Genomic DNA, 24,648 nt, shown 5'->3' on the forward strand with positions numbered 1-24,648 from the left:
GACCCCACAGCTCTGCCCCAGACTGAGCTACAGCAACCCCTGGAGACAAGTTCAATCAGGCTGTAATTGGAAGAACAGGTTGGCACAGGTGACTGTGTGCCTGTCCAGAGGAGTCCTGGCACCCCCAGAGATGGGTGGCCAGCAAAGAGAGTGGGTGCCAAGCCCCACAGGGCTGCTGTCCACGACAGAGGAGTCTGAGCTGGCGTCACCATCAGCTGGTACAAATACTGTTGATGGAGGCCACAGCTGGGTCAACGAGCCCCAGCTCCTCCTGCTCATTGACACAGAGCTGGTACCCACATCCCTTGCGCCGGGGCAGGGGCCCCAGGCGCCGGCTGGGCTTGGCACGGGGCGGCAGCAGAAAGCCAACGCTGCCAGCAATGAGCAGGTGCCAGATGCTGTGGATGTAGAAGTAGTTCTCCTCTGTCTCCACGAAGGCGTAGAGCAGCACGGCCGCCGCTGCGATCAGCGCTCCCGGGCACAGGTAGAAAGCCCAGCGCTTCCAGGTCGGAGGGTAGCAGTGGCGGCGACGGATGGTGCGAGCCGTCTGTGGTGGGAAAAGGACAGGCTGGAACCCAGCCTGGGACCGGCACGACCTCTGTGCCATGGTGACACACCCCTCAGGAGCCAGGGAGAGGGGTTCATGGGGAAGGGTGAGGGCAGCAGAGGGGAGGTGCTGGCAGGGGCAGGATGCTGAGCGTAGCCAGGATGGGGACATAAGGGACATCATCTTACCCAGGCGACGGCCATTATCCCCAAAGCGAAAAGGCTGGGCCCCAGAAGGTTCCAGAGCCCGTGACGGTCCATCTGCAGAGCCATGGACAGGAGCATGGCCCCCAGCAGGTACAGCACCTGTGGGGCAGTGGGGCACTCATCAGGATAAATCTCTTCCATGCCCGCCCTGCATGTTCCCTCCCCACACTTGCCTGCTTGACTATGGGCTGGAGCCGGGCCATGGCGATGACAGTGACCCAGACAGACATGAGAGAGCCCAAGAAGTCACAAAACTGCAGCACATCATACTCCATGATGCAGAATACCACGATGCCAGGCTGGTCACAGGCATGGTAAAACTGGGGTAGCAGGGAAAGGGTGTGAGAGCTGCCCTGCACAGCCCCAGCCCTTCACCTGCCCCTCAGCTGCCCCACGCACACTCACAGTGGAGAAGAACATGGTGAAGATGTAGACAGCAGCTTCTAGGAGGTAGTGGCTGCGGACAGCAATGGCCACGGGAGGCACAAACATGACATTGCTGAGGCACAGCAGCAGCGTGGAGAGGAGTTGGAAGCCGTAGGAGAAAGCCTCAGCGTTGTCCGTGCAGCCCCAGCCGTTCCAGCCTGTGACCAGGGAGAGCTGCCATCACCACTGCAGCCCTCACAGGGTCTGGGGGGGTGAGCAGGGAACCCCCTTTCCCAACACCCTGCAGAGACCTGGCATGAATGGACTACTGGGACACAAGTGGTATCCAAGGGGAAGGGGAAGGAGGCAGGGGTCCGTGGGTGCCGGGCTCAGCTCTCACCAGCCTTGCACTCGCAGGCAGCGTACAGGTAGTTGTTGGTGCGCAGCAGCTTGCACTGGCCGTAGATGCCGCAGTCGTTGATGCAGGGTGAGAGGTAGGCGCGCAGGTATACCTCAGCTGTCACGTTGGTGCAGGGCTCAAACCTGTGGGGTGGGAGAAAGGGGTCAGCCCTCACCCTGTGCCCTCAAAGAGCTCCTGCCTCTACCAGAGCCACCTGTCTCACCCAGACTTGGCAGGTTATGGGAGACCCAGAGACTGGGCAAGCTTAAGAATGAGATTCTTTGGTGCTGCACGGGTAGCTGAGAGCTGGTCCCCAAGGATCCTGTGTGCTTCAATTGTTTGTGCCAGCCTAAGTGAGCAGGAGGAACGTGGCCACGCTTAAAGCCCCTCTGCCTTTAGCAGCATACTCATCTGGTTCCTATTTCATTGGATTTTGCTGTGCAAACTCTATGCCCGGCCCTGCAATGGCCATGTGTGAACCCATCAGGGAAGGACTGACTGTGACTGGCAACTCAGCGTGAATTAGAAACACAGAGGAGGAGTCAGAGCAGGCACACCACCCCCACTGCCCTGGACTGCCGCTGCACAAGACTCTGGGCACTGCCAGCACCTCCTCAGCTCCAGCACACCAGGAGAACAGGCAGCTCCACAGACCAACAGCATGTACCAGCTGCTGGCTGGGCACACACACAGGCACCCCAACATGCACAGGTATGCACACAGTGCCAGCTGCATGTGTGTCTACTCTCCACTGACTATGTCCTCACACAGCCTAATCTGCACATGTGTGTGTGCAGAACATACACAGCCCTGGCTGCTTCAGCAAAGCCCTGACTGCTTGTGCAAACCAGAATATGCACACAGAGCTGGCTGCACATATGCACCCAATGCATTCAGCACCATCCACAGTCGTGTATCCTTGCACATACAGACGCACACACATACACACACAACAGCCTCACTCTTCCACAAGGCTCCAGGCAGACACAGAGACCAGGAACAGAGCCACAGCAGTCCCTGGAGATGCTGAGCAGAGCCCCAGCCTGACCAGAGATGCCCCCTCACTAGCAGAGCAGAGCCCTGTCCTCCCAGCAACAGCCCCGTCCCTTCCCAGGCACGGGTACAGATGGGCCCTCCCGCGGGGGCGGAGAGGCACTGACAGATGCCCGGCGTTCGCGAGCTGACAAGCACTTCCTAACCGCGAGACAGAGGGAAGAGCCGCGGGGACCCGCAGATGGTCAGGCAGACGCGAGCTGGAGCCATCCGTGCCCACGCAGCACTCACACGGTGACACACGGCCCGCAAAGCCACGTGCGCACACAATGAGCGGAGATATGCCGCGGGGAACGGGCGCACCCACAGACCGCACAGGCACAGGTCACGGTGAGGACATCCCCCGCGGGGCACAGGGGGGATGTGCTGGGGCTCTTACCCGTGCTCCGTGGCACAGAGCGAGCGCAGGCTCAGGTACCAGCTGCCTGTCTGAGGGTAGGGGATCCGCAGGCGGCTGAGGCTGGCCGTGGCATTAACGGAGAGCAGGAAGCCTGCCAGAGACTCTGTGGGCCAGAAGAGCTCTGGGTGAGCAGAGCAAGGTGCAGCCCCCTGCCCTGGACAGAGCTGGAACAGAGTACCCTGTGCCAGGCTCCAGGGCGACATGCCCCCATGGTCTCTGCAGCCTTCCCCCACCCAGCCTCTTGCCAGACACAGGGCTTGTGACCCCATGGACATGGCAGGATGGACATGCACAGCCCAGCCTACCTGTCTCACAGGTGACCGAGGTGTTGTCACCAGACGTCAGTGGGACTCCATGGTTTAGACATCCAAACACTGTCACATTCTCACCACACAGGGAGCTCTGACGGTAGAGGAGATGGCCTTAAACCAGTGCCAGGGATGTCCCCTGCTCTGACAGCACTTGGATCACAGCACACGAACTAGCAGTGCCCTAACCCACTGTCCTTCACCCAAGAACACCCCGAACCTGAGCCTTGGAGCACCCTAATCCATTCTCCATCACCCAAAAACTTCACAACCACTGTCTGTGACTCCAAATCCTCTTCTCTGCCCTGCTGCAGCCTTGACAACACCCATCTCCCATCCTGCCCCCCATCCTAAGGTACCCTGGTCCCACTCAGGGTGTATATGGCCACCTCACCACGTTGAGCCGCAGCTCCAGGTTGAGCACCCCACCACTGTCCAGCACTGGCAGGAGGTTGATGACGAAGACAGCGGGGCGGTCAGGCGGCACTGACACGTTGGGCCCAAAGAAGATGTAGAAGTGGACAGAGAAGGTGTCCAGCTCGTTGCGCAGCGTGGGCCGGACGGGCCAGCACCGCTCTTCGGTGTGCAAGGTGACAGGGATGGGGACCGGGTGCTTCGTGTCGTTGGGGCTGGTGGGCGGAGGGCTGTCCCCCAGCGCCAGCCCACCCGCCGATCCGAAGGAATGGGGCATGTTCATGGAGGCGCTGGAGGGCAGGAAGGGTGGCCGGGCCAGGCTGGGTCGCGAACAGTCTGGAGGGACAGAGCCATCAGCCTGGGCACCACACAGCCCCAGCCCCCTCTTAGTTCCCACCTTCCCTTCTTGCCCGCCATTCATCTCCATTTGCAACCCAGCCCCAACACCTCACAGCATTCCCATCCCAGCAGAGGTGGGTATAACCCCGTGCCCAGCTGTGGACAGATCCTGTGGGCATCCTTCAGTCCCCACACCAAAGCAGAGTCAAGACCATGCCTCCACCCACACCTCCCCATGCACCCTCACCTGTGAGCTGCACGGTGACCTGGAAGGAGACAGTGCCTGGCACCCCAGGGTGTTTCTCCACCAACACGTAGTACCAGTGCTGCCAGAAGGGCAGATCCTGTGACAGCTGGCAGGGAGTGTGTTCCCGGCAGTCCAGGGTTGTGGAGTTGTGCAGGGGGGGAGCCTTGGCACGTACACGCAGCCAGAGTGGGCAGCCCTCAGTGCTACGGCAGTGCAACACCTCCACGAGCACTCGCGATGTGTAGCTGGGCACAAAGACCCTGAGGGACAGCAGTGCCAGGTTGTGCCCATCACTATGGACTAACAGGGCTGGGGAGGGAAGCCAGAGGGATGGGACACCCTAATCTCCCCACCATGAGAATGCCCCCTCCTTAGGTGACCTTCTCACACTCACTTGTAGAGGCAGGAGCGGTTGTGGGGGGCCATGCTCTGCTCAGTGACATGACCGGGGTACAGCACAGCGATGTTCACCAGGCGCTGCACGATGAGCTGTGGCTGGAAGAGATACTGGCACTCCTCGTAGAGCCCCTGCAGCAGAGGAGAGTCAGCACAGGGCAAGGGGCACAGGGCACTGCCCTCACTTGGGACACCTGCCCTGGGCACTGTCAGCCCAGAGCAGTCAGACCACAGCCATGCCCCCCCATCCAGGCCCTTCACCTTAACGGAGATCTTGCCCTCATCTTTGGGCAGGTGGGCAGCCAGGAACCAGTCCCCGGGCAGTGGGCTGGTGACATTGAACACGCCTGTGGTGCGGTTGGGCAGGGTCCAGGTGAGGGTCAGTGCGAAGGAGCCAGGGACCGCCGTGTCCCTGGGGAAGTGCGTGTGCAGCGGGTTAATGACAGAGGGAGCCCCTGAGCGGAAATACCTGCAGGAGAGACAGCAGTCAGCAGGGTGTAGGCTGGGCATCGTGGCAGGGCCAGTATGTCCTACATGTGGGTGTCTTCTTCTATGCTTAAAGACATCATGGAAGCTGGGACCTTTCTGGAGACTGAGCTTTCCTGAGTGGGTGTTCAAGCAAAACAGTTCATCTATGAGATGCACAGAAGAGTGGAGCCTGCATTGGTCCTGGGAAGATGAATCATGGGGAGAAAGCGTACATGTTGTCTGGGTTTTGACTGGGATAGGGTTCATTTTCTTCTGAGTGGCTGGTACAGCGCTGTGTTTTGGATTTAGTATGAGAATAATGTTGAAAACACACTGACGTTTCAGTTGTTGCTCAGCAGCGCTTACCCTAAAGCCCTTTTCAGCGTCTCATGCGCCGCCAGAGAGCGGGTGCACAAGATGCTATAAGGGAGCATGGCCTGGAGAGCTGACCCAAACTGACCAAAGTAATATTCCATACCATACAGAACACCATTCTGCTCCATATAGAGCCTCCTGCCCAGTGTATAAACTTGGGAGAGTTGGCATGGAGCCACCAATCACTGCTGGGGGACAGGTTGGGTATCAGTCAGCATGTGGTGAGCAACTGTGTGATGAATCACTTATCTTTCTTGGGTTTTATTTATGTCTCTCCTTTTTGTTACTGTTGTTATTATTATTATTATTTTTGTAGCTGTTTTATAATTAGTGATATTGGCATATTTATTTTGATTAGTTAACTGTCTTTATCTCAACCCACGAGTTTTACTTTTTTTCCATGATTCTCCTCCCCACTGGGGGAGCAGCAGGGGGATGAGCGAGCAGCTGCGTGGTACTCAGTTGGCAACCTGCTCTAGTGGAACATGTCCCATGGTAGCAGGTTGGAACAGGATGATCTTTAATGTCCTTTCCTACCCAAAGGATTCTGCAGTTCTATGACTCTTTGACTCTATAGGTACACATGCTTGTGCAAGGAAAGAAGAAGGCAAGAGCAGGCAAGCTGTGGGGCAAATCAAGGCAGGAGCAGCAGAGGCAGGCAGGAAGGATACAGGCAGGCTAGGCTGCTTACTCACACGGTGATGCTGCGGTCTGGGCATTGATCCCCAAAGGTGCCACCTTGCTCCTTGAAGGTGATGAGGTTCCAGACGGCGATGACTGTGTCCTCGGGAATATGGAAGTGGAAGAGCTCGATGCTGGCAAAGGAGCGGAAGGGGCTGAGCTTGCGTGGTGTGCGGGTGAAGTAGTCGGTCACAAAGAGCCCGTCTGCAAAGGACACCCAAGTGGCTCTCAGTAGGGCAAAGGATTGGGGAGGGGGTTGCGGACCACCCCCCCAGAGCAGGTTCACCACCCAGGCTCTGATTATGTCACAAGTTTCCAGCCGCCTGGAGGCAGGAGGGGCTGGGACAGTGCCATTTCAGTGAATCCCCAGGGCTGATGTCAGCGGTCCCCAGCCGTGTCACCCAGCCCTGGCACAGTGCATCATTCCTGGTTCAGCACAGCCTTAAGTCCAGTTCACCAAGCTGGGGGCACTGATGGCCAGTAGCCTGAGGAGCCCATGGCCCTGGCTGCTCATGCTCTGCTCCCTGCATTTTACCTGTAATAGTAAAGGGACATTCTTCATAGCTTCAGCTATGCCCTAGCAGGTAAGCTCCCACAGGAACACACCTTCCCCCTCATCTGCCTGCTGAGGAGGCTCAACACCGAGCCCATCATAAAGTGCAGAGTTTCATCCTCGAGCCACAAGAAGAAGGAGCAAGCAGAGCACTTCCTGCACTGCCTCTCAGCTCTCCCATGGTTTGTGGAGGCGGAACGGTGCACATATGTGTGCACATATGCACACGTGGGTGCTGTCTGCATGCACGGCAGAGTGGAGGCCTGCAAACCCACGCCCATGGGGGTGTGTGCCTCTGCACAGCCCTATGTCTGAAAGACACTTCCCGTAAGCCCACGGCACAGATGGGGGCCACCTCCCCCTGACCAACTGCCTGACAGGTCGATTTTCAGGGGTTTCCAGGAACCCCAGCATCAGGGAGACAGGCACTTCTTTGTCACAAGGGAGAGAAGGACTTGAGACAGCAGCCATAACTTCACCTACCATTACCACGCTACACCAGTGCCAGCCTGGGAGACCCATCCATTTTTCTCTAGAGGCACAGCAAGAATGAGATACCCCTCTTCACAAGCTGCTGGAAAGGGGGAAGCCAGCAGAGGGTGGGCTGGGAGCAGGTCTGTGCCCAGGAGGACTTGTCCAGCATGAAGTGGGATAGCTGAGAAGAGGGTCTGCTTTGCACCACATGTTCTTGGCTGGGAGCGTGCGCATGTGCTTGTATGCACGTGTGTTTGTGCTGCGTGTGTGCAGCCCCAGCAGGCTGTACACTGACATGCATCTGCTCCCTTGTCTGGAACAAAGGCAGCTCCCCCTCCCCTTCCCTCCCAGCCGGCACAAGCCAGGCATGAAACACCTGTCTCCTCAATGCAAGAGCATCCAATCCCAATTTCTCCACCAGGAACCACCTGGTCACTCCACAGCCGCACGTGGGGACAGTGACCTGGCAGGGGACCTCAGGGAGGGTGTTGAAAACAACTCCAGAAGGGGAACTGGGGGAAGGACCCGGAGCTACCCAGTCCCAGAGCACACCCCCCCCCCACCACGCTCCCTCACCCAGGGCAAGGTGAGGGAACTGGTTGAAGCAGAGGGTCAGTCTGAGGTGGCATGGCAGTGCAGCCAGAGCACGGGAGAGGTGCTGGAGGATGGAGCGGGACTACTATCCATGGAAGCGGAGTGGATGGAAGGAGAAAAGCCAAGGCCCCTCTGCTTCAGGCCGGCAAGCGGCCTGAGCCGCAGGACCCCTGAACCCCGCAGCCCCACTGCTACAGCCTCAGGTCGCAGCTGCCGGTCAGCACCGCGGACAGCTCCGCGGCCGGCGGTCAGCACCGCGCACAGCTCCCGCTGCCGCCACACCGCCGCACCCCGGCACCGGCAGCCCCCGGCCAGCTTCCCTCCTTCCCGGGGGATGCCCCGTCGAAGCCTCCAAGTATCCTTCTGCATCTCGGTCACTAAGCCAGCTCCCTGCCCCACAGCCTGCTCCTGGTCTCATACTGTCGTTGATGTATCCCCTGCACATCCTGACACCCCGCTGGACACACCCCCCTGTTTCTGCAGGCTGTCCATCTCCGCTGCCCCCTGCACGCACAAAGCCTTCTGCCCTGCCTCTGCAACCCCCCGGGCCCACTCACTGCCCACGCACACGCGTCCGTCCCAGGGTGTTCCACTGCCTGTGCACTGCCTGCGTCCTCCTCACACTTACAACTCTGCACCCCACCGCTCATCGGTCTCCACGCCCCATCGCATGGGTACACCCTGCCCCACTGCACGCACATCCATGCATCCCATTCCACCGACATCCAGTACCCTCTACGCAGGCATCCCTGTAGCCCATTATGCAAACATCCCCCTGCACACACATCTCTGCACCCATCGCACCCACCTCATGTCCCAGTGTAGGTGTACCCTGTGTTCCATGACACCCCACACCCAACTGGGGACACCTCTGTACTCTGCAGCATATCTGCCCCAAACCCCACTGTATGCTGGCCCCATCCCTTGTGCCACACTCACCGTGTTCCATCACAGGTGCACCCCACATCCCAGGATGCCATCCCCCCACAGCTGTGCCCTTGGGCTCTATTCTCACCCGCACCCTGCCCCACTGCATGCAAACCTCACATCCCATTGCTCATGTAGCTCATCCCAAGCTACGCATTCCAAGCGCATCTTCTCACCCCCACCACACGGCGCCCCAAACCCACACCGGCAGCCCTTCTGCCCACCGCATCTCACCCACTCCCTGCCCCACTGCATGCACACCCCGCATCCCATTGTTCGTGTACTTCACACCCATCCCAAGCACATCGCTCTGCCCCACTGCTCCTCACGGAGCCCCATGACTCACACCTCCAGCCCTCCTGCCCACCGCGCACACCCCCGTGCTCCATTCCCACCTGGCCCCCGCCCCACTGTGTGCACACCCCACATCCCATTGCTCGTCTACCTCATGCCCACTACACGCTCATCCCGCTGCCCCACGGCACGCTGTCCTGTGCTCCGCCGCACGGACCCCGTACCCCGTGCCTACATATCCCTGCCCACCGCACACATCCCCGCGCTCCAATCCCACCCCCGCACTGCGCGCACACCCCACATCCCATGGCTCCCGTACCTCACACCCATCCCAAGTTCATCCCCTGCGTCCCGCCGCACGCACCCCCGCGCCCCACAGCTCCTGCCCAGGCGCACACAGCCTCGTGTTCCGCCCACAGCCGCCCCCCGCCCCACTGCGCGCACCCCCCACACCCCACGGCTCCCGCACCTCACATCCATCCCGAGCTCATCCCCCGCGTCCCGCCGCACGGAGCCCCGCTCTCCGCTCCGCCGCCTCTCCCACCCACCGCACACGGGTCCTCCGCGGTACCGCCTCGCCCCCGCCGCGCCGGCACCCTCGACGTGCGCTCCCGCGCCCCGTCCCGCGCTCGCCCCGCCGCCCCACATCCGCGCCCCCCGCCCCGGTCTCCCGGCGGCTCTCACCGGCGGCGGGCGGCGGCAGGAGCAGGAGCGGCAGGAGCAGCAGCGGGAGCGGCAGCGGGAGGCGCTGCCCGCCGCCCCCGCCGCCCCGCCGGGCCATCGCCGCCGCCGCCGCCGCGGCTGCCGTGGGGCGCGCGCCTCCGGCCGCCCCGCCGCGCACCGGCGGCCCTGACGTCACCCGCCCCGCCCACTGGGACAGCCTCCCGCGCAGCCATTGGCCCCTTGTCAAGTCAATCACTGGCGCCCGCGCCACGCCCCGCCTGCCCCGAGAGACAATTCTCCCCCCCATTCCCCCCGGGACGGACCCGGCGCTGACCGGGGCACGGGGGGACAGCTACATGGGAATGGACATGGGAGGCTGCGGGAAAGGGACACCGGGCTAGAACGCGAGATATGGGCCGGGAATTGGGGCACAGGGCTGGGGACAGGGACACTGTGCTGGGGACAGGGACATGGGGCTGGAACGGAGATATGAGCCAGGAACGGGGGCACAGGGCACAGAATCACCGTCTGGGGCAGGGACACGGGCTGAGGCCAGGAACAAGGCGCTGAGGGCAGGAACATGGTGCTGGAACTGAGATACGGGCCAGTAATGGGGTCACTGGGCTGTGGGCAGGGACATGTCCCTAGAACCGAGATATGGGCCAGGAATGGGGTCACAGGACTTGGGACAGGGACACGGTGCTGGGGACAAGGAAATAGGCTGGGAACAGAGAAATGGGGCTGAGGGGCAGGAACATGGGGCTGCAGGCAGGGACATAGATTGGGGGAGAAGGACATGGGGCTGGGACAGAAACAATGACAGGGGGCAATGATGCAGGTCTAGAGGATAGAGATAAGGGCCTGGGAACAGGAATATGCCCTGGCCTCAGAAATATACAATGGAGAGCGACCTGGAGCTGTTGGCATGCCCTGGAATCAGGGAAATGGATGGGAGGGAATGCGGGCTACCTATGGAGCTGAAGGTGGTAAGGGCTACCTGTCCCAGGAGGCTGTGTAAGGGGGTCAGGTGGTTTTCTACCAGAGGCTACCACCTTCTTAAAGCAAATTGTAACATGTATCTTAGGGAGGAGGTGTCCCTCAGAGGTGGTCTAGGCACCGCCTGCAGGGATGAAGGCAACTTGACTGGAAACGATCTCATCACACTTTCCCAAATTCCAAATTCCCCTGACATCATCCCCAGACTCCCCTGACATCACCATCCTCTTTGGCCATAATGGAGGCTGCAGGGAATGCTACTACTCATGGGAATGTTCCTCTCCTATCCTGTGCTCCCCACAGGGCACCCTGGGAGCTGCAGCAGGAGCAGCCATCCCACGGTGTCCCAGCCCGACTGCCCAGCAACCCTTCCCAGAGCACAGACCCCCTCCAGGCATGGCTGGGGGTTCCCTCTCCAGTGCAGACCACATCGGCACAGCTCTGGGGCCAGTGGCCTCTGGCACAGGGATGTACAAGGACCATCGAGGAGAAAGCTGGTCATGCTCTCCTTGGGAAATGGACAGGGGAACTTGTCTCCCTTACAGATACTCTCCAAAAACTCCAGGGTTTCATCAGCGCCCCGTGGGACTAACCTGAACTCTGTGTGGGTTTCCATGGGGGCCTGAGGCCAGGTGGGTCCCTCATGGGGACCCAGTAACCACCCTGGGGGAGGAAGGAGCACAGAGCTGGGGTGGGAATGGGTTCACTGAGGTCAAGCAGGGGCAAGGAAGGGCAGGATGGGACTGGGAACTGGCACATCCTCAGCCTGCCAGGAGCTGCACTTCAACTCTACAAGCCCCAGATGTTTGAGACTGTCCCATGACCCCACACACCCCACTGGAGTGTGGGGTGCCCCATGGCCACACAACCGGAGTCATGGAAAACCAGGTGTGCCCTTGGCAGGACTCACAGGGGGCTTTCACTGCTCTTGAGGTGAGCAGAGGGAAACAATGCCCATTCTCCTGCCCGTGCCCCGGCGGGGTCCTGTCCTGATGATTCTCCAGGGCCGGTCCTGGTCCGGCCCTATCCCACTGTTCCCTGTGCCCGGTCCTGTCCCAGTTCCACCGCTTCCCCTGCCCATCCCGTTCCGTTTCCATCTCGGTCCCACTGCTTCCCCTCCCGTTCCCGTTCCTGTTCCCGTTCTCATCCCGGTCCCACCACTTCCCCTCCCGTTCTTGTTCCCATCCCTTTCCCATCGCTTCCCGTTCCCCTTCCCGTTCCCGTCTCGTTCCCATCCCGGTCCCGCCGCTTTCTTCGCACGTTCCCGTTCCCGTTCCCTTCCCGTTCCCGTTCCCGTTCCCGTTCCCGTTCCCGTTCCCGTTCCCGTTCCCGTTCCCGTTCCCGTTCCCGTTCCCGTTCCCGTTCCCGTTCCCGTTCCCATCCAGATCCCGTCCTTCTCCCCCCGCCGGCCGTACGCTTCTACCCTCCGGCCGCTAGGGGGCGGTAGGGCCCCGCGTGGCTGTGCCACCGGCGGCGCTCCGTCCCGCGCTGTTCCCGGGCGCTGATTGGTGTCCAGCGGCAGCAGCGCGGCTGTGACGCCATTGGCGGTGACCGCGCCGTGCCCACCAGTCGCGGGGGCGCCGGCGTGGCCGCGTGCTGCCGCTGTGTCCGGTACCGCGGCCATGGAGTTCCCGGCCGCGCTCTTCCCCGCATACTTCACCGCCGGCCCGCCGCGGGAAGAGGGTGGCCCCGCGCCGGTCGCCGGCTGGGGCGAGCACGGGCAGGTGCTGGAGGCTGGCCCCGGCCGCCGCCAGGTGAGACCCTGCCGGGGGTTCGGGCCGGCCGAGGGAACCGGCAGGACGCTCAGGGGACGCTCTGACTCTCCCCCTTCGCTCCCCACAGGCGCAGCCGGCGTTCGTGCCCCGCCGCGGCGCGACGGGCGAAAGGTGGGAAGCCGCTGACGCTGCGGCCGTGCCGGTGCTGCCGCCCAGTGCGGGTGAGAGCCGCGGGAGCGGGAGGGAGCTCGCTGCACGGGGGCTGGGGGGAACATGCCTTCCGCTTCTATCGCTGCCGCTGCCCCGCCGTACTGAGCGGTGTTTCTGTGCTCGTGTGATGCCAAGCGTCTCTGCCTTCTCCTCACAGGCTGCTGGATCCCCTCGCCTGCTCCTCAGGACATCCTGTACCGCAGCGGCCTGTGCAGGAAGCTCCGTGCAGGCAAGTCTGGAGCTACTCTGGACTTCGCCAGGCAGGTGGGATTTGAGGCATTGCATCCTGGCAAGGACCTGGGGGGTAGTGTGTGACCTTAGCATGCACTGACCCTTTCCTTTCCCACACAGCTAGGCCATTTCTTTGTGGATCACCCAGAAGATGCTTTTGGCTCCCTGGGGCGTCTGCTGCACAAGAACTTCTACCTGGGAAATGCCAAGCTGAAGGTCACTGTCCAGGGATAACAGTGCTGTTCCCCACCCTTCCCCTTGCTAGTCTCAAACTCTGCCCCCTACTCCTGTAGAGACCAGCCCGGAATAGCACCATCCGGATGACGGCCCTAGTGGAGGACATCAACCGCCTGGAGGCCCGACGGTGAGTGTCCCTCTGTCCCCTGCCCTGCAGAGGTCTAGGGAGACTCCTGCTCTGTTCCTCCACCTGATGCTCTCCATGCCCTTCAGTGGCTGCCCCCGGCAGCACTTGGCCTCCCGCCTGCGCTGGTTCTCCCACCTCTGTCGTGACTGGCTCTTCGAGGTGCCGCTGGGGCTGCTGGCAGACTGCCTGCATGAGGAGCTGGCACAGCAGTGGTCCAACCTGCTCTTTGATGACAGCCTCACTGGAGGGGCACTGGCCTGGTTGCCCCCTGAAGACGGGGAGACACCTGCGGGCCTCCTGGTGCACCCTGGAGGGCAGGCCATGAACCACCTCTGTATCCTTCCCCATGGGGTATTCCTGGGGCGGGAAGTGGGGGTTGTGTTGCACTGCCCTTAGTCAGCACCTCAGATTTCCAGGAAGTGGTGCTGGAGGAGCTGCCCCACACCCGGGGCTCCCCAGCGCAGTTTGAGCTCAGCGGGCGCATTCGGCAAGTGGCTGCAGCCCGTGTGAATGGGCAAGGTGAGCCATGCCCAGGATCCACATCTTGAGGCAGACAGAATGGAGGGAGGAGAGGCAACAGGGGGCCCCTGGGATGCTGCCAGATCATATGTCACCTCCTTCCCTGTGACAGATTTTGTTGGGGTTCGCTCAGACTATCACTGTGGTGTTTGGAAGGTGCCGGGCAAGACAGGGGCAGCTCCCACCCCACTGCAGGTGATCCGCACTGATATGCCTGCCTCCTGCCTCACTGTCAGGTAGGTGCAGGAGGAAGGGGTTGTGCGAGGAGGGAGCTCTGCTGGTGCAGCCCTGCTGTGTGTGGCGGGTTCTGTTGCCCCATGGTGATGCTGTGCCCCCTGTCCTGCAGCCCTCACCTTCCCGGGGAGCTGTCTGTCTGCACCCAGAGTGGGACCGTCTACCTCTGGAGCGTTGAGACTGGGTGAGAGAGGGCACTCAGGACTGTCTAGGGACTCTTGCAGACAGTGGAGTCCCAGGGGGTGGGAGGCCCAAGTGACTGGGATAGCCCTCCATCATGCCAATACTACTGTCTCCCCACAGGCTGCAGCAGCTGCGCCATGACCCCCAGACCATGTTTTTTCGGGACCATTCACCCTGGCGCTGGAGTGACTTCACTGCCCACCCACGTGTGCTCAGCTGTGCTGACCGCACGGGCCTGCAGTGCCTGGATGCCCGGGTGAGCTTGGGAGAGTGGGCATGGGGCTTGGGGCAGGCAGGGAAGAGGGTTCCATGGCCCAAAGTGCTGACTGTGCCCTGTTCTACTGCTGCAGGCCCCCAAGAGATGCCACTTCGACTTGTTCAAGGTGGGCGAGGAAGCTGGCTGCCAGCAGGGCGAGCGTGTGGTGCTGCCCATGTACCTGGGCAGGGCTCACCCCTCACAGTACCTTGTCACCACCCAGGTGAGTCCCACCACAGCTGGGAGCTGGGGAAGACATGCCACATAGCTGTGTCTCCCAGTGCCTATGGGGCATGAGGATCTTCCATTTGAGGGGAGTTGCTGTGGTATGTTGGGCTGTGTCCTGTCTGAGCCAAGACCTTCTGTCCTAGTTCTCCATGTATGTGCTGGACGAGCGATTGCCATTGGTGCCTGTTCTGAAGTGGGCACACATGATGAAGGCTCCTCCACTCTTTGCGCACCTGATGCCAGGGAAACCCGGGAGGAGCCACAAGGTGCTGCTTGGTGCATCCCGCACGCAGGAGCTGCTGCTTTTGCAATACCGGGGTAAGACATCAAGCTCCAAGCTGCAGAGCCAGGGCTCCTCTGTGCCCACATCCTAGCCTCTTTGCTGCTGGGATCAGCTGCTGCTCTGGCATCTGTGCTCACCAGACAGTTTTTGGGGTGTTTTCTCAGGGGGCAGCCAATCGGCCTGTCAGCTGGCAGGGACTCCACAGAAGCTGCACAGTATCGCAGGGTGCCTGCAGCACCTGCCCACCCAGCTCCCACACCGCCACCACCTGCTCCAGCAGCGCCTCTCGGCCCCAGCAGCAGGTGAGTGTCCCACTCTGCCCAAGGCTGCAGGTCCTGGTGGGAGAGAAGGTGGAATGCAGTGGAAGTGTAGCCTTTGTCGTGGCCTCGCTGTGGGGTGGCTGAAAAAGCAAAAGCAAAGTCTTGAACAATGCTGCCGAAATGATTAATGACAAAGCAAAAGATGTACAGGCAGGGCAGGAGCCAGCAGTGAGGGTGCCCACTGAGGAGTGGAGGCAGCCCCCACTGCTGGCCAGGGCCCTGAAATAGTCCTAGGACTGGAACCCTGGTGACAGTGCCTTTCCTGTTCCTGCAGGGCTGGCTGCCACACTGCAGGAGGATGGACCACACAAGTCCATGTTGATTTTCCAGCTCTCTGAGGCTGGGGATGTCTTCTGCCAGAGGCTGATCCACAAAGCAGAACAGCCCCCTGCACCCCCATCGAGGGATGAGGCCACAACAGCCCCTGGCTCTTCCCCCCTCTTCGACGCTCCAGCCAGCAGCCCACATGGCTTGGGCAGTGTGGGAGAAGAGGAGGAAGAGCAAACATTCTACTTGCCCAACCTGGAGGTGATTATCCATGAGGAGGAGGAGGAGGACATGGGCACACCAGCAGCTCTGGAGGAAGCTGAACTACTGCAGGAGCCCTGTGACAGCCCCCAGCCCTCCCCAGTGGTGCCCAGCCCAGCTGCAGCCCTGCGGTACCGCCGCTGGCTGAGGGCCCTTTCCAGGGCTTGGAGGGAGCCTCCCCAACACACCTGGCCCCCCAGCCTCAGCCAGAGGCGCCTCTTCACCCGCAGAGATCTGGAGGGGCGGGCAGGCCCCAGCAGCCTGCAGAAGCAGATGCACCAGCGGCTGCGCCAAGCCATGCAGGATGGGGGCCGCATCCAGCGCTGGGAGCCTTTGGCCCTCCAGCCCCCTCCCCTGCCACAGACCCTGGACCTGGCAGGGGGCCTGGACGCCCTGAGTAACCGTCTGACAACAGCTTGGGCTGGGGACTGGGACCAGTGGTGGGAGGAGAGGACGAGCTTCAGTGTGGCTCAGAGACAGCGGGCACTGCGGGAGCGGCGGCGGCGGCAGAAGCGAGCCCAGGGCCGCCGCAGCCTTTCGGCCAGCTTCACCTCCTCCCTCACATACCAGTCTGAGCTGTCTGAGCTGAGTGATGTGGGCCCCTCGCTGCTCTCCCCCGGCCGCCCACCCCTTCTCTCCCAGGAGGGCTCACCATCAGCAGGCAGCCCCCCAGTTCGTAGCCCCCCACCCTCACCAGCGCCCGATGAAGCTCTGCTGTCTTCACAGAGCCTGCGCTGCCGCGGCATCCCAAAGGAGAGGCGGAAAACACTGCGGGATTACTTGTCCGTGTGGGCCGATGGGCCCCCAGAGCCCCCAGAGCCCCCTGGCAGCCAGGCCAGCCAGCTGTGCTTCCCTTCTTCACAGAGCCAGCTGTCCTCCGCCTCGCAGCCCCGCCGCAAGCGCCCTCGAATGGGCTTCTGAGTGTAAATAAACCTGCCTGGTACAGCCTTCCTCCCGGGGTCCTCAATTGTTTGGTCAATTGTTTGGCCTCACCCTTAGCGGCAGGGGAGGTCGGGCGGAACGCCCGGAGTTGGAACTCCCGCGGGATGGGAGTGACCTTCTTCCCCGGTCGGAGGGTCCCCGCCGGCATGCTCCAGAGCGAAGGTTGCCCCCATGGCAGGCGTGGTGGCAGGCGGGCGGGCGCTTTAAGGGGGCGTGGAGTGGGGCGGGTGAAGTGACGGGGGCGGGAGCGGCGGCCATGGCGGCGGTGCTTGCGCGCGGGCTGGTGCGGTGCGCGCTGCGACCGGCGCAGGTGGGCGCGGGGGGACGCGGGGAGACGCGGGGATGGGGGGACCCCGGGATAAGGGGGACACACCGGGGTGTGCGGGGTAACAGGGGCAACGGAACGGGTCCGCACCATGCTCGCCATTACTTCCGCCTTCGGGCAAAGTCCGCGGCCGGCATGAGCGCCGGCCCGCGCACCCCTAGGCCACGGCCCGGGGCCTCGGAGCACCCGTGGGTATCCACTCCCACCCCGGCCTGCGCCCCCGTGGGCACAAATCTCTGTCAGGCCCGTGGACAGTCCCCTGTTAGCCTAGTGAGCACAGCCTGCTGTCCACGCTGTGGAGAGTCACCTGTCATCCCTGTCAGCACAGTCCACTACCAGTCCCCTGGTCATCTGCCCCTCTTACCCCTATGAGTGTTACCCCCGTGGGCACCTCCCTGTTGCCCCATGTGGTGCCCCCTGTCACAGCTAAGCATCACTCCCGTGTGCACCCCACCATCACCCCTGTGGACACCCCCAGGACCCCTGTATGAATTCCACCACTTTCCACATGCATCCCCCATCATATCCACCATCACCCCATGCTTTCGTCTGATCCCCCCAGGTGTATCCTGCATCACCCTCACATGTATCCCTTAACCATATCCCACCCTGCACTCCATGTCAGCCCCATGTGCATGCATCTCCCCACGTGATTCCCACCATTACCACGATGTGCTTCCCCTCCATCACCTTGCACACGTGTTCCCCCACATGCCCCCACCCACCCCCACGGCGGTGTCCTTGTCCCCGCGGGCACAGGCTGTAAGCCAGGTATGCCCCTCAGCCCCAGCGGTACGCGTCAGCGCCCGGCAGGCAGGACGGGGAGGTGGGCAAGGCGCAGCAGGCAGCAGCGGCTGGCGAGGAGGCAGGAGGGCAGCCCACCATCTTCAGCAAGATCATCGACCGCACCATCCCTGCCACCATTCTCTATGAGGATGACAAGGTAGCTGGGACAGCAGCACCTATGTCCCCACTGGGGCAGGGGGGCAGAACCCCCTGGTGTGGGGCTGACCCTGCTCTCCCTGGTAGTGCCTTGTCTTCCGTGATGTGGCCCCACAAGCCCCCGTGCACTTCCTGGTGATCCCCAAGCGCCCCATCCCCCGGATCAGCCGTGTGGGTCCCCAGGACACTGAGGTGAGTCTAGAGAGGTCCCTGGGACATTGGTGGCAGGGGTCATACAGTGCTGACCCTGCCACTTCCCCCTCCTTCAGCTGCTGGGGCACTTGATGGTGGTGGCGGCACGCACGGCACAGGCAGAGGGGCTGGCTGATGGCTACCGCCTTGGTGAGTTGGTATCCCCTACCGTGCCGTGGGGCAGGATCCTCACTGGTCGTTGTGGGGGGCTGGGGACAAAGGGGGTGGCCTGACCCTTGTACCTCTCCTGACAGTAATCAACGATGGGAAGCATGGCGCACAGTCTGTCTACCACCTGCACCTCCATGTGCTGGGGGGGCGGCAGATGGGCTGGCCCCCTGGCTAATGCCCACTACCCACTTGCTCCCCAATAAAGCATCTCCTTGGTGGTGACTTCAGTGGCTCTGCGTCGGAGTAGCTTTTTTGGGGGTGGAGGTGGCTGGCCTGAGCAGGGCAGGGCTGGCCTCCATTATCAGAGCAGTAGACTTGGTACCCTGCTTTTTGCAGAGGATCTGGGCTCCTCATGTACCAGCCCCACAGTTGAAGAAGAAGGGTTTTGTGGGGCTGCTCACAGGCAAAAGACTCATCTTGGTGGTAGGCTGGGAGAGCAGGCTGGGTGCCACAAGGTTGTCCCCAAGGTGCGGAACATCCTAGGGGTGTCAGTAGTGCACCATGTCCAGGGCTGCCCACCCAGCCCCCCCTGCCACCACGCAGCCCCAGCATCCCTGAATGCCCCTGCTCTGCCTCAGGTTGCCCCCCTGCCAGCCCCCCCCCAGCCCCAGCCCCGTGTTGCCACCAGAGCCCTGCACTGGACACTGATGTTTCCCTGCTTTTCAAAACCAGTTAATTGCACTAGATTTATCTAAATGCCCTCAGAGCAGGCTTGTTGATTGCATGCGTACTTCTTCTCCACCCCAGACGGGCCTCTCTGGGAGCTCCCAGGAGGATCATAACCCTGAGCAGAGCACAGGGCAGGACAGGCTGTGTGGTGGGTGGACCAGCTGCCCCCTCCATGTACACATAGCCGTGTACTCCCCCGTACTGCAGCCACTGTACTGCTTGTGTGTGCACGGCCATGCAAAACTCAACTGCACTGCTCACCCCAGAACCCCCAGCTACCCACCTCCGAGGGACACTCATTGTATTAATGACCCCGGCCCCCTCCCCCCCCGCAAGCACACACTGAGGAAAACACATTGTACCCTTTCCTCCGGAGCCCACAACCGTGAAGCACCGAGGGAAGATGCACACGCCGGAGCCCCCTGCACACAAAGCCCCGCCGGCTCTGAGCAAGCACGGCGCTGTTTACAGACCTTGACCCGGTCTCGGGCCCGCACGTGTCGGCGCCGGCCCCGTGAGGGGAGCACACGCGGGGCTCGGCGCATGCGGCCGCCGCTCCCTGCCGCGTGCCTCCCGCGCCCGCTGCTCCGTGGCCGGGTGCCTTGGCTATATTTAGTGGCAGGGGCCGGTGCTGGCACGGTGCACGGCCCACCTGGCACCGCCGTCGGGACCGCCTGGGCCCCCGCCAGCCGCCGCGCAGGGGACCGCAGCCCGCCGGGGAGAATGACGGCTCTGTTCATCCCCCGGCTCGGTGGCGCTGGCGGCGGGGGGCCCCTGGGAGCTGTGTGGGGCTGTGGCAGAGCCCAGTCACTTCCCACACATACACACCCAGTATAGTATGGGGAATGTTTTCGGGGTGTAAATGAGCCTTAAAATTGTTGATACTGCTGCTTCCTGCCTCTGAGGCTCAGTGTGGGCTGAGGCCACTCTTGAACTCAGGACAGCCCGGAGTTCAGCCTTTGGGATATATACCCCAAAGAGAGTTGGGTGTCCCTGGTGTGGTGGGGACGCTAAAGAGGTGCCAGGGATCCCCAGGAGATTATCCCCCAGGGCTCACCCAGAGCAGTCTCACAGGGAGTGCTGTACTAGGCACAGGGCACAGGCTGGCACGCGAGGTCAAGACCAGTCGCCTGCCATCGTGTTTCTTCCTGTGCCAGGTTTATTTTGTCAGTCCCCGAGCAGCGGCAGGGCAGGACAGTGGGCACGGCCCCATGGGGCCGAGGCGGGGGTGGGGGGGGAACGGGGCCCAATGGCTGTTTTGGTTCCTCAGCCGGAGAGGATCACAAATGACGCACGTTCCCAAAAGAGCCGGGCGGGGGGGCTGCGAGGGATGTGTCAGCCGGCAGCGAGAGGCAGCCAGATGTGCTCCAGCAGCTCCAGGGCTGCTGCCCCAAGCTGCTGCAGCCAGATCACAGCCCCACAGGGATGCCCTATAGACCCCACCAAGGTGGTTTGCCCCACAGTGGGTGCACACACCCAGGGTGCCATCGCCAGGCTCCCTGTCCCACAGTGCACTTTGGTGCTGTTGGTGTCCCTTCAGTATCCCTCGGGCACCCATGGTGCCTAGCCATGGGTAAGCCTAAGGTTGTTTGGTGGGGAATCTGGGGATGCTCCTAGGCAGACCACCAAGGGATGCAAGCTGGGGCAGGATCCCCAAGCTGCCATCCCTTCAGCATGAGTTGGCAGAGGGGTACACCTCAGGGACAGCCACAGGGCCTGTAGCTGAGCATGGGGGCACAACCAGCAGCATGCAGGTCAGAACCCTCACAGCAAGCTGCCAGCCCTGGGAGCACCCTGGCACCAACCCCTCGCCAGGGGCAGCAGGGCTGATGTGGCCCCAGCACGGGGAAGCCATGAGATGAGCTTGGGACACGTCTCCCATTTCTCCCTCCTCCCCACAGCTGTGCAACAGACGGGCTTGGAGGAGCCCCTGCTTGTCACGGGGCTGAGGGCCCGCAGGGAGGAGCAGTCCCCAATGGGGGCCCCCCCGGCCTGCTGAGGCCAGAAGGACCGAGCATATCCCCAGCCAGGAAAAACAGAGGCCCCAGCGCGGAGCGCACGGTGCCCCATCGGCACACACCACAAAGCACTGGAATAACAGCCCTCGCTCCCGAGCCTCCCGCCTGCTATCAAAGGGCCCTTCTTCTGCTAGGCCTCTGCGGGGATGGGGCCAGGGGCCCATCGAGGGCTGGTGGAGAGAGGAGGCTGCTGCTCCACACCAGCGGACACGGGCTGCACCCAGCCAGGCGCCGGGCACATCCCGCCCCATCACCCTAGGGCAGCTGGGTGTCCCTGGGGCAGGCAGGCATATTCCAGTGCTAGGCCCAAGCAGTGTGGCAGTCACTTGGGTCAAGCCGTGGGGAGCAGTGTGTCCTCAGGAGCCCTGGGCATGTCCCTCCTGCTGCCCCAGTGGGGTGGCGCTGGCTCTGCCCAGGTACAGTGCACCCCCGAGAGCCCCTGCGGCTAGCTTTGCCCTAAGCGGTGGCCCCAGGGCGCTGGGACAAGACGGCACGGGGTACATGCACCCCAGAGGTGGGGACAGCCTTGATCCTGTGGTGCAGCGCAGGCACCATTGTGTCCCTGCAGCCCCGCGCCCCCATCCCCCGACATTGCCATCCCTCCGCGCTGCCGTGCTCCGCACCCCCGTCCCCCCGTGTCCCTGATCCCTGTGCCCCACACAGCCCCGTCTCCCCTCACCCCACCCCCTTACGCCGACCGCGCCCCGCCCCGCCCACTCCTTCGAGACCACGCCCATTATCCGTTTAACGACTCCTCTTGACCCGCCCGTCTTGGGGTACGGCCACGCCCCCTACGTGCCTCTCCGCCAATGGGAGGCGCGCACGCGCCCGGCTCCCCCCCACCGGGCTCGCGGCCGCCGTGCACTGTCTCCATGGAGAGAGGCGCGTCCGGCCGCGCGCACGCGCAATGGAGCCCGGCCCAGGCTGCGGGCAGCGAGACCCCCTGGGGTAACCCCGGCGGGGAGAGCCAGGGGCAGGGCCTGTGGAGCACTACGGGCCAGGGGGGAATGACAGGGTGGTGGGTGCGGTCTGTGGGGAGGTCGCCGCGGGGAGGGGGCTGAGCCCAAGCAGGGGGTGGGAAGCGTGCTGGAGGTCAAGGGGAGAGAAGGGAGTTACGGAGGGGGAGACGCCTCGAGATGACAGGCCCAGCAGCAGGCACTGTTTCTGTCCCCCAAAAGGAGAGGAATCCTTTGCCCCACTGTGGAGGTGACACTGCAGAGGACCCGGCCTGTGCTGGTGGGGGCTGGGGACGTGGTTGGCAATGGCGTATGCGCCGCGCTGCCTTTCTTGAGGGTCTGTTCCCACCTGCAGGGGCGCTCTGAGAAGCCGTGTGGGTCCCAGATGCCATGGGGAGAGGCCACCGTTCGGGGTCCAGGGTGATGAGCCCCTGCCTGAGGTGCCCGTGGAGAGGCCCTCCTGCCGCGAGGAGACGCTTACAACCACCGCCAAGAGGCTCCAGGAGATGTCAGAGATAGCCAAGCCGCCCCAGGAGATAGCAGACACAGATGAGCAGCCTACTGTGGCCCTACCAGTCGTGCCCAGCAGGGTGCCATCCCCAGAGACTCGGAAGGATCTCTCTGGGACCAAGCTACCTCCCTGGCTTGGAAAGTGGGGGACCAGCCCCGAGGAGGAGTCCCTCACCACGCTGCCGGCGCTGCCCCCCACCCCACCCACGCCAGTAGAGAAGCCCATTCAGTCGGTGCCCCAGCAGAGCCGCATGACCCATGACTGGCAGAAGGAGGTAACTCCATAAGGGAAAATGCCCCTCAAAGTTGGCCCCATCGTGTCCCACATGCTGATCTTGTGAAGCTCCCTGCTTCACAAGACACATCTCTTTAAATAGCCACCCGGACGACCTTGAGCCCAGCAGGATAGAAAAGGGATGAAACTCAATAGCACAAAAGGCGCAGGCAGGCATGTGGGGAGTAACAGTAAGGCAGGAGGGGAGCTGGAATCTCGCTGCTGGGAAGCAGGGACTGTGTGTCACAGCTCAGCACAGTGATGTGGGGATGCCTGCTTGGGCAAGCCAAGCTGGGGAGCACCTGATGGACCAATCTGTGCCACAGCCCGGGGACTCCATGGGTTGTTTAAGTGCCAAAAGAGCACTTGCCCAGGGTCAGTCTGGGCACCCAGGTGCTTGGGACTGCCATACAAGGCTGGCTGACCTCCACCAGGCAGTACAGGTCAGCCCTGCCCAAGCTGTGTCCCTGCTCCAGTTTTCCCAGGCTTCTGGCCAGAAAGATGGTAACATCTCTTTACAGCTTATGCCTCTAGGGCTATCAAAAGTCTAAAAGCCAGGAGCGGGCGTGGGGAAGGGCAGCATGGGCTCCTGCCTCCTTCCACAGCCCCCACTGTCCATCCCTAGGTAGTCGTGGATCCCCTGGACTCTAGGCCACGGAAGGATTTGTGCAGTGAGGACTTACAGCGTGGCTACGATGGACTGCCAATCCACCAGTTTCTCTCCTCACTCACTGACAGCTCCCCCCCAAAGGACTGCCCACCCCTCAGGGCTGTGCTGCTGGGGCAAGGTGAGGCTGACCCCAACAAGCCATGTGCACCCTGAAAAGGCCGCAGGGGAATCTTAGCTGGGAGGCTGATGGCACCTTCCCCTCTGCAGGGCAGCGGAAGGCCACATTGGCATCCATGCTCTACGAGAAATACAGGCAAGCCTGCACTCCCTCATGAGACCCACCCTTGGGGCTATGCCCCAGAGGCGGGACCTGGGGAGGCAGGGATGCCAGAGCTGAGAGGTGCGGGGTCTGCTCTGACTGCAGTAAGGAGACAGAGGAAGAGATCCGTCCCCGCCCAAGGCCCATGGAATCTATCTCCACCACGCACCACGACTACCGTGCCATGGGTTTCCAGTCCACACCCCAACCCACCACCCAGGTACAGGCAGTAGGCATCCCCCACAAGCTTGCAGCAGCCTCCAGGGAGGCAGCAAGCCTCTTGTCCTGCTGAGCATGCCATCCCCTCCGGCTCACATTTTGTTTCCACTCCAGCGTCACAATTACTTAACGGAGCAGCCAACCAGCTTCTGGCTGGAGCAAGCCCGTGGACAGCCGGTAAGGCCTGCACCACCCTGTCCTGCCAGTATTCTGTGAGTCTCAGCTGCTGACAGGAGATCTCTCCAATTCTCTCCTCTTCAGGGTGTCACTGCCCTCTTCGGCAGAAACATTCCCTTCAAGAGGAATGCAGACTTCTCCACTCCCATTACTATGTACTTAGGGCATCCCGAGCCCTTCAACCTCTGTGACCCCTATGACTCCTGAGCAGACAGCTCCAGTCCCACAAGTAATAAAACACAAGGGGACATAGGTGGTCCCAGCATCCTTGCCTACTCCAAGGCTGTCCTCAAGCTGGATATTGGGAGGGGGAGCACTGTGTCCCTGGGATCTCAAATCCTGTGAGAGCATGAAGCAAAATGGAAAACCCTTCAGCCCTGTTGCAAGTCACTGTTGACCCAAAACACACTGTGGTCCCAAGACTTCCTCCTTAAGCATGGAGGCAGAGCCCCTGGCACAGCCCCATCCCCTGGGACACGTCCCCTCCTTGTGCATGCAGTGGGTGACAGGCAGTCGTTGTTCCAGTCCCCAGGCACAGGTGTGTTCCAGTAA

General features: G+C 62.1%; 4 protein-coding genes across 5 annotated transcripts; 3 read left to right on the top strand and 1 right to left on the bottom strand.

Annotated features, from left to right (window-relative positions):
- Positions 1-211: 211 nt before the first annotated feature.
- On the bottom strand, positions 212-8,190 carry TMEM8B (transmembrane protein 8B; the record flags this gene model as incomplete). The annotated part of the gene is made up of 13 exons (XM_084225659.1): positions 212-547; positions 736-852; positions 927-1,073; positions 1,159-1,337; positions 1,520-1,662; positions 2,952-3,075; positions 3,278-3,374; positions 3,675-4,030; positions 4,281-4,540; positions 4,675-4,808; positions 4,938-5,145; positions 6,215-6,404; positions 7,998-8,190. The coding sequence occupies 13 exons, from the start codon at positions 8,188-8,190 to the stop codon at positions 212-214; spliced, it is 2,484 nt and encodes an 827-aa protein (XP_084081785.1).
- Positions 8,191-12,270: 4,080 nt separating this feature from the next.
- TAF1C (TATA-box binding protein associated factor, RNA polymerase I subunit C) lies at positions 12,271-16,703 on the top strand. 2 transcript variants are annotated; one of them, XM_084224846.1, is made up of 14 exons: positions 12,271-12,455; positions 12,544-12,637; positions 12,784-12,890; positions 12,978-13,073; positions 13,151-13,221; positions 13,308-13,555; positions 13,630-13,740; positions 13,853-13,976; positions 14,087-14,158; positions 14,278-14,413; positions 14,508-14,636; positions 14,785-14,959; positions 15,089-15,226; positions 15,519-16,703. In XM_084224846.1, exons 1-14 carry the CDS (start codon positions 12,324-12,326, stop codon positions 16,691-16,693), a joined length of 2,808 nt encoding a protein of 935 aa, XP_084080972.1. In that variant the 5' UTR covers positions 12,271-12,323; the 3' UTR covers positions 16,694-16,703. The 2 variants fall into 2 exon arrangements, with proteins under 2 accessions (XP_084080972.1, XP_084080973.1); XM_084224847.1 differs by having other exon boundaries at positions 12,784-12,859; positions 12,982-13,073.
- A 246-nt stretch (positions 16,704-16,949) lies between these two features.
- Positions 16,950-18,571, top strand: HINT2 (histidine triad nucleotide binding protein 2). The gene is made up of 5 exons (XM_084224646.1): positions 16,950-17,024; positions 17,824-17,982; positions 18,069-18,173; positions 18,251-18,323; positions 18,428-18,571. The coding sequence occupies exons 1-5, from the start codon at positions 16,971-16,973 to the stop codon at positions 18,517-18,519; spliced, it is 483 nt and encodes a 160-aa protein (XP_084080772.1). The 5' UTR covers positions 16,950-16,970; the 3' UTR covers positions 18,520-18,571.
- A 3,341-nt stretch (positions 18,572-21,912) lies between these two features.
- SPAG8 (sperm associated antigen 8) lies at positions 21,913-24,317 on the top strand. Its single transcript, XM_084224821.1, has 7 exons — positions 21,913-21,979; positions 22,343-22,772; positions 23,397-23,559; positions 23,649-23,694; positions 23,806-23,920; positions 24,034-24,096; positions 24,181-24,317. The coding sequence occupies exons 1-7, from the start codon at positions 21,939-21,941 to the stop codon at positions 24,301-24,303; spliced, it is 981 nt and encodes a 326-aa protein (XP_084080947.1). The 5' UTR covers positions 21,913-21,938; the 3' UTR covers positions 24,304-24,317.
- The last annotated feature ends 331 nt before the right edge of the window (positions 24,318-24,648 follow it).

The sequence above is a fragment of the Fringilla coelebs genome (genome assembly GCF_963513975.1).
Source record: "Fringilla coelebs genome assembly, chromosome: Z".
In the NCBI taxonomy this organism is placed as follows: Eukaryota; Metazoa; Chordata; class Aves; order Passeriformes; family Fringillidae; genus Fringilla; species Fringilla coelebs.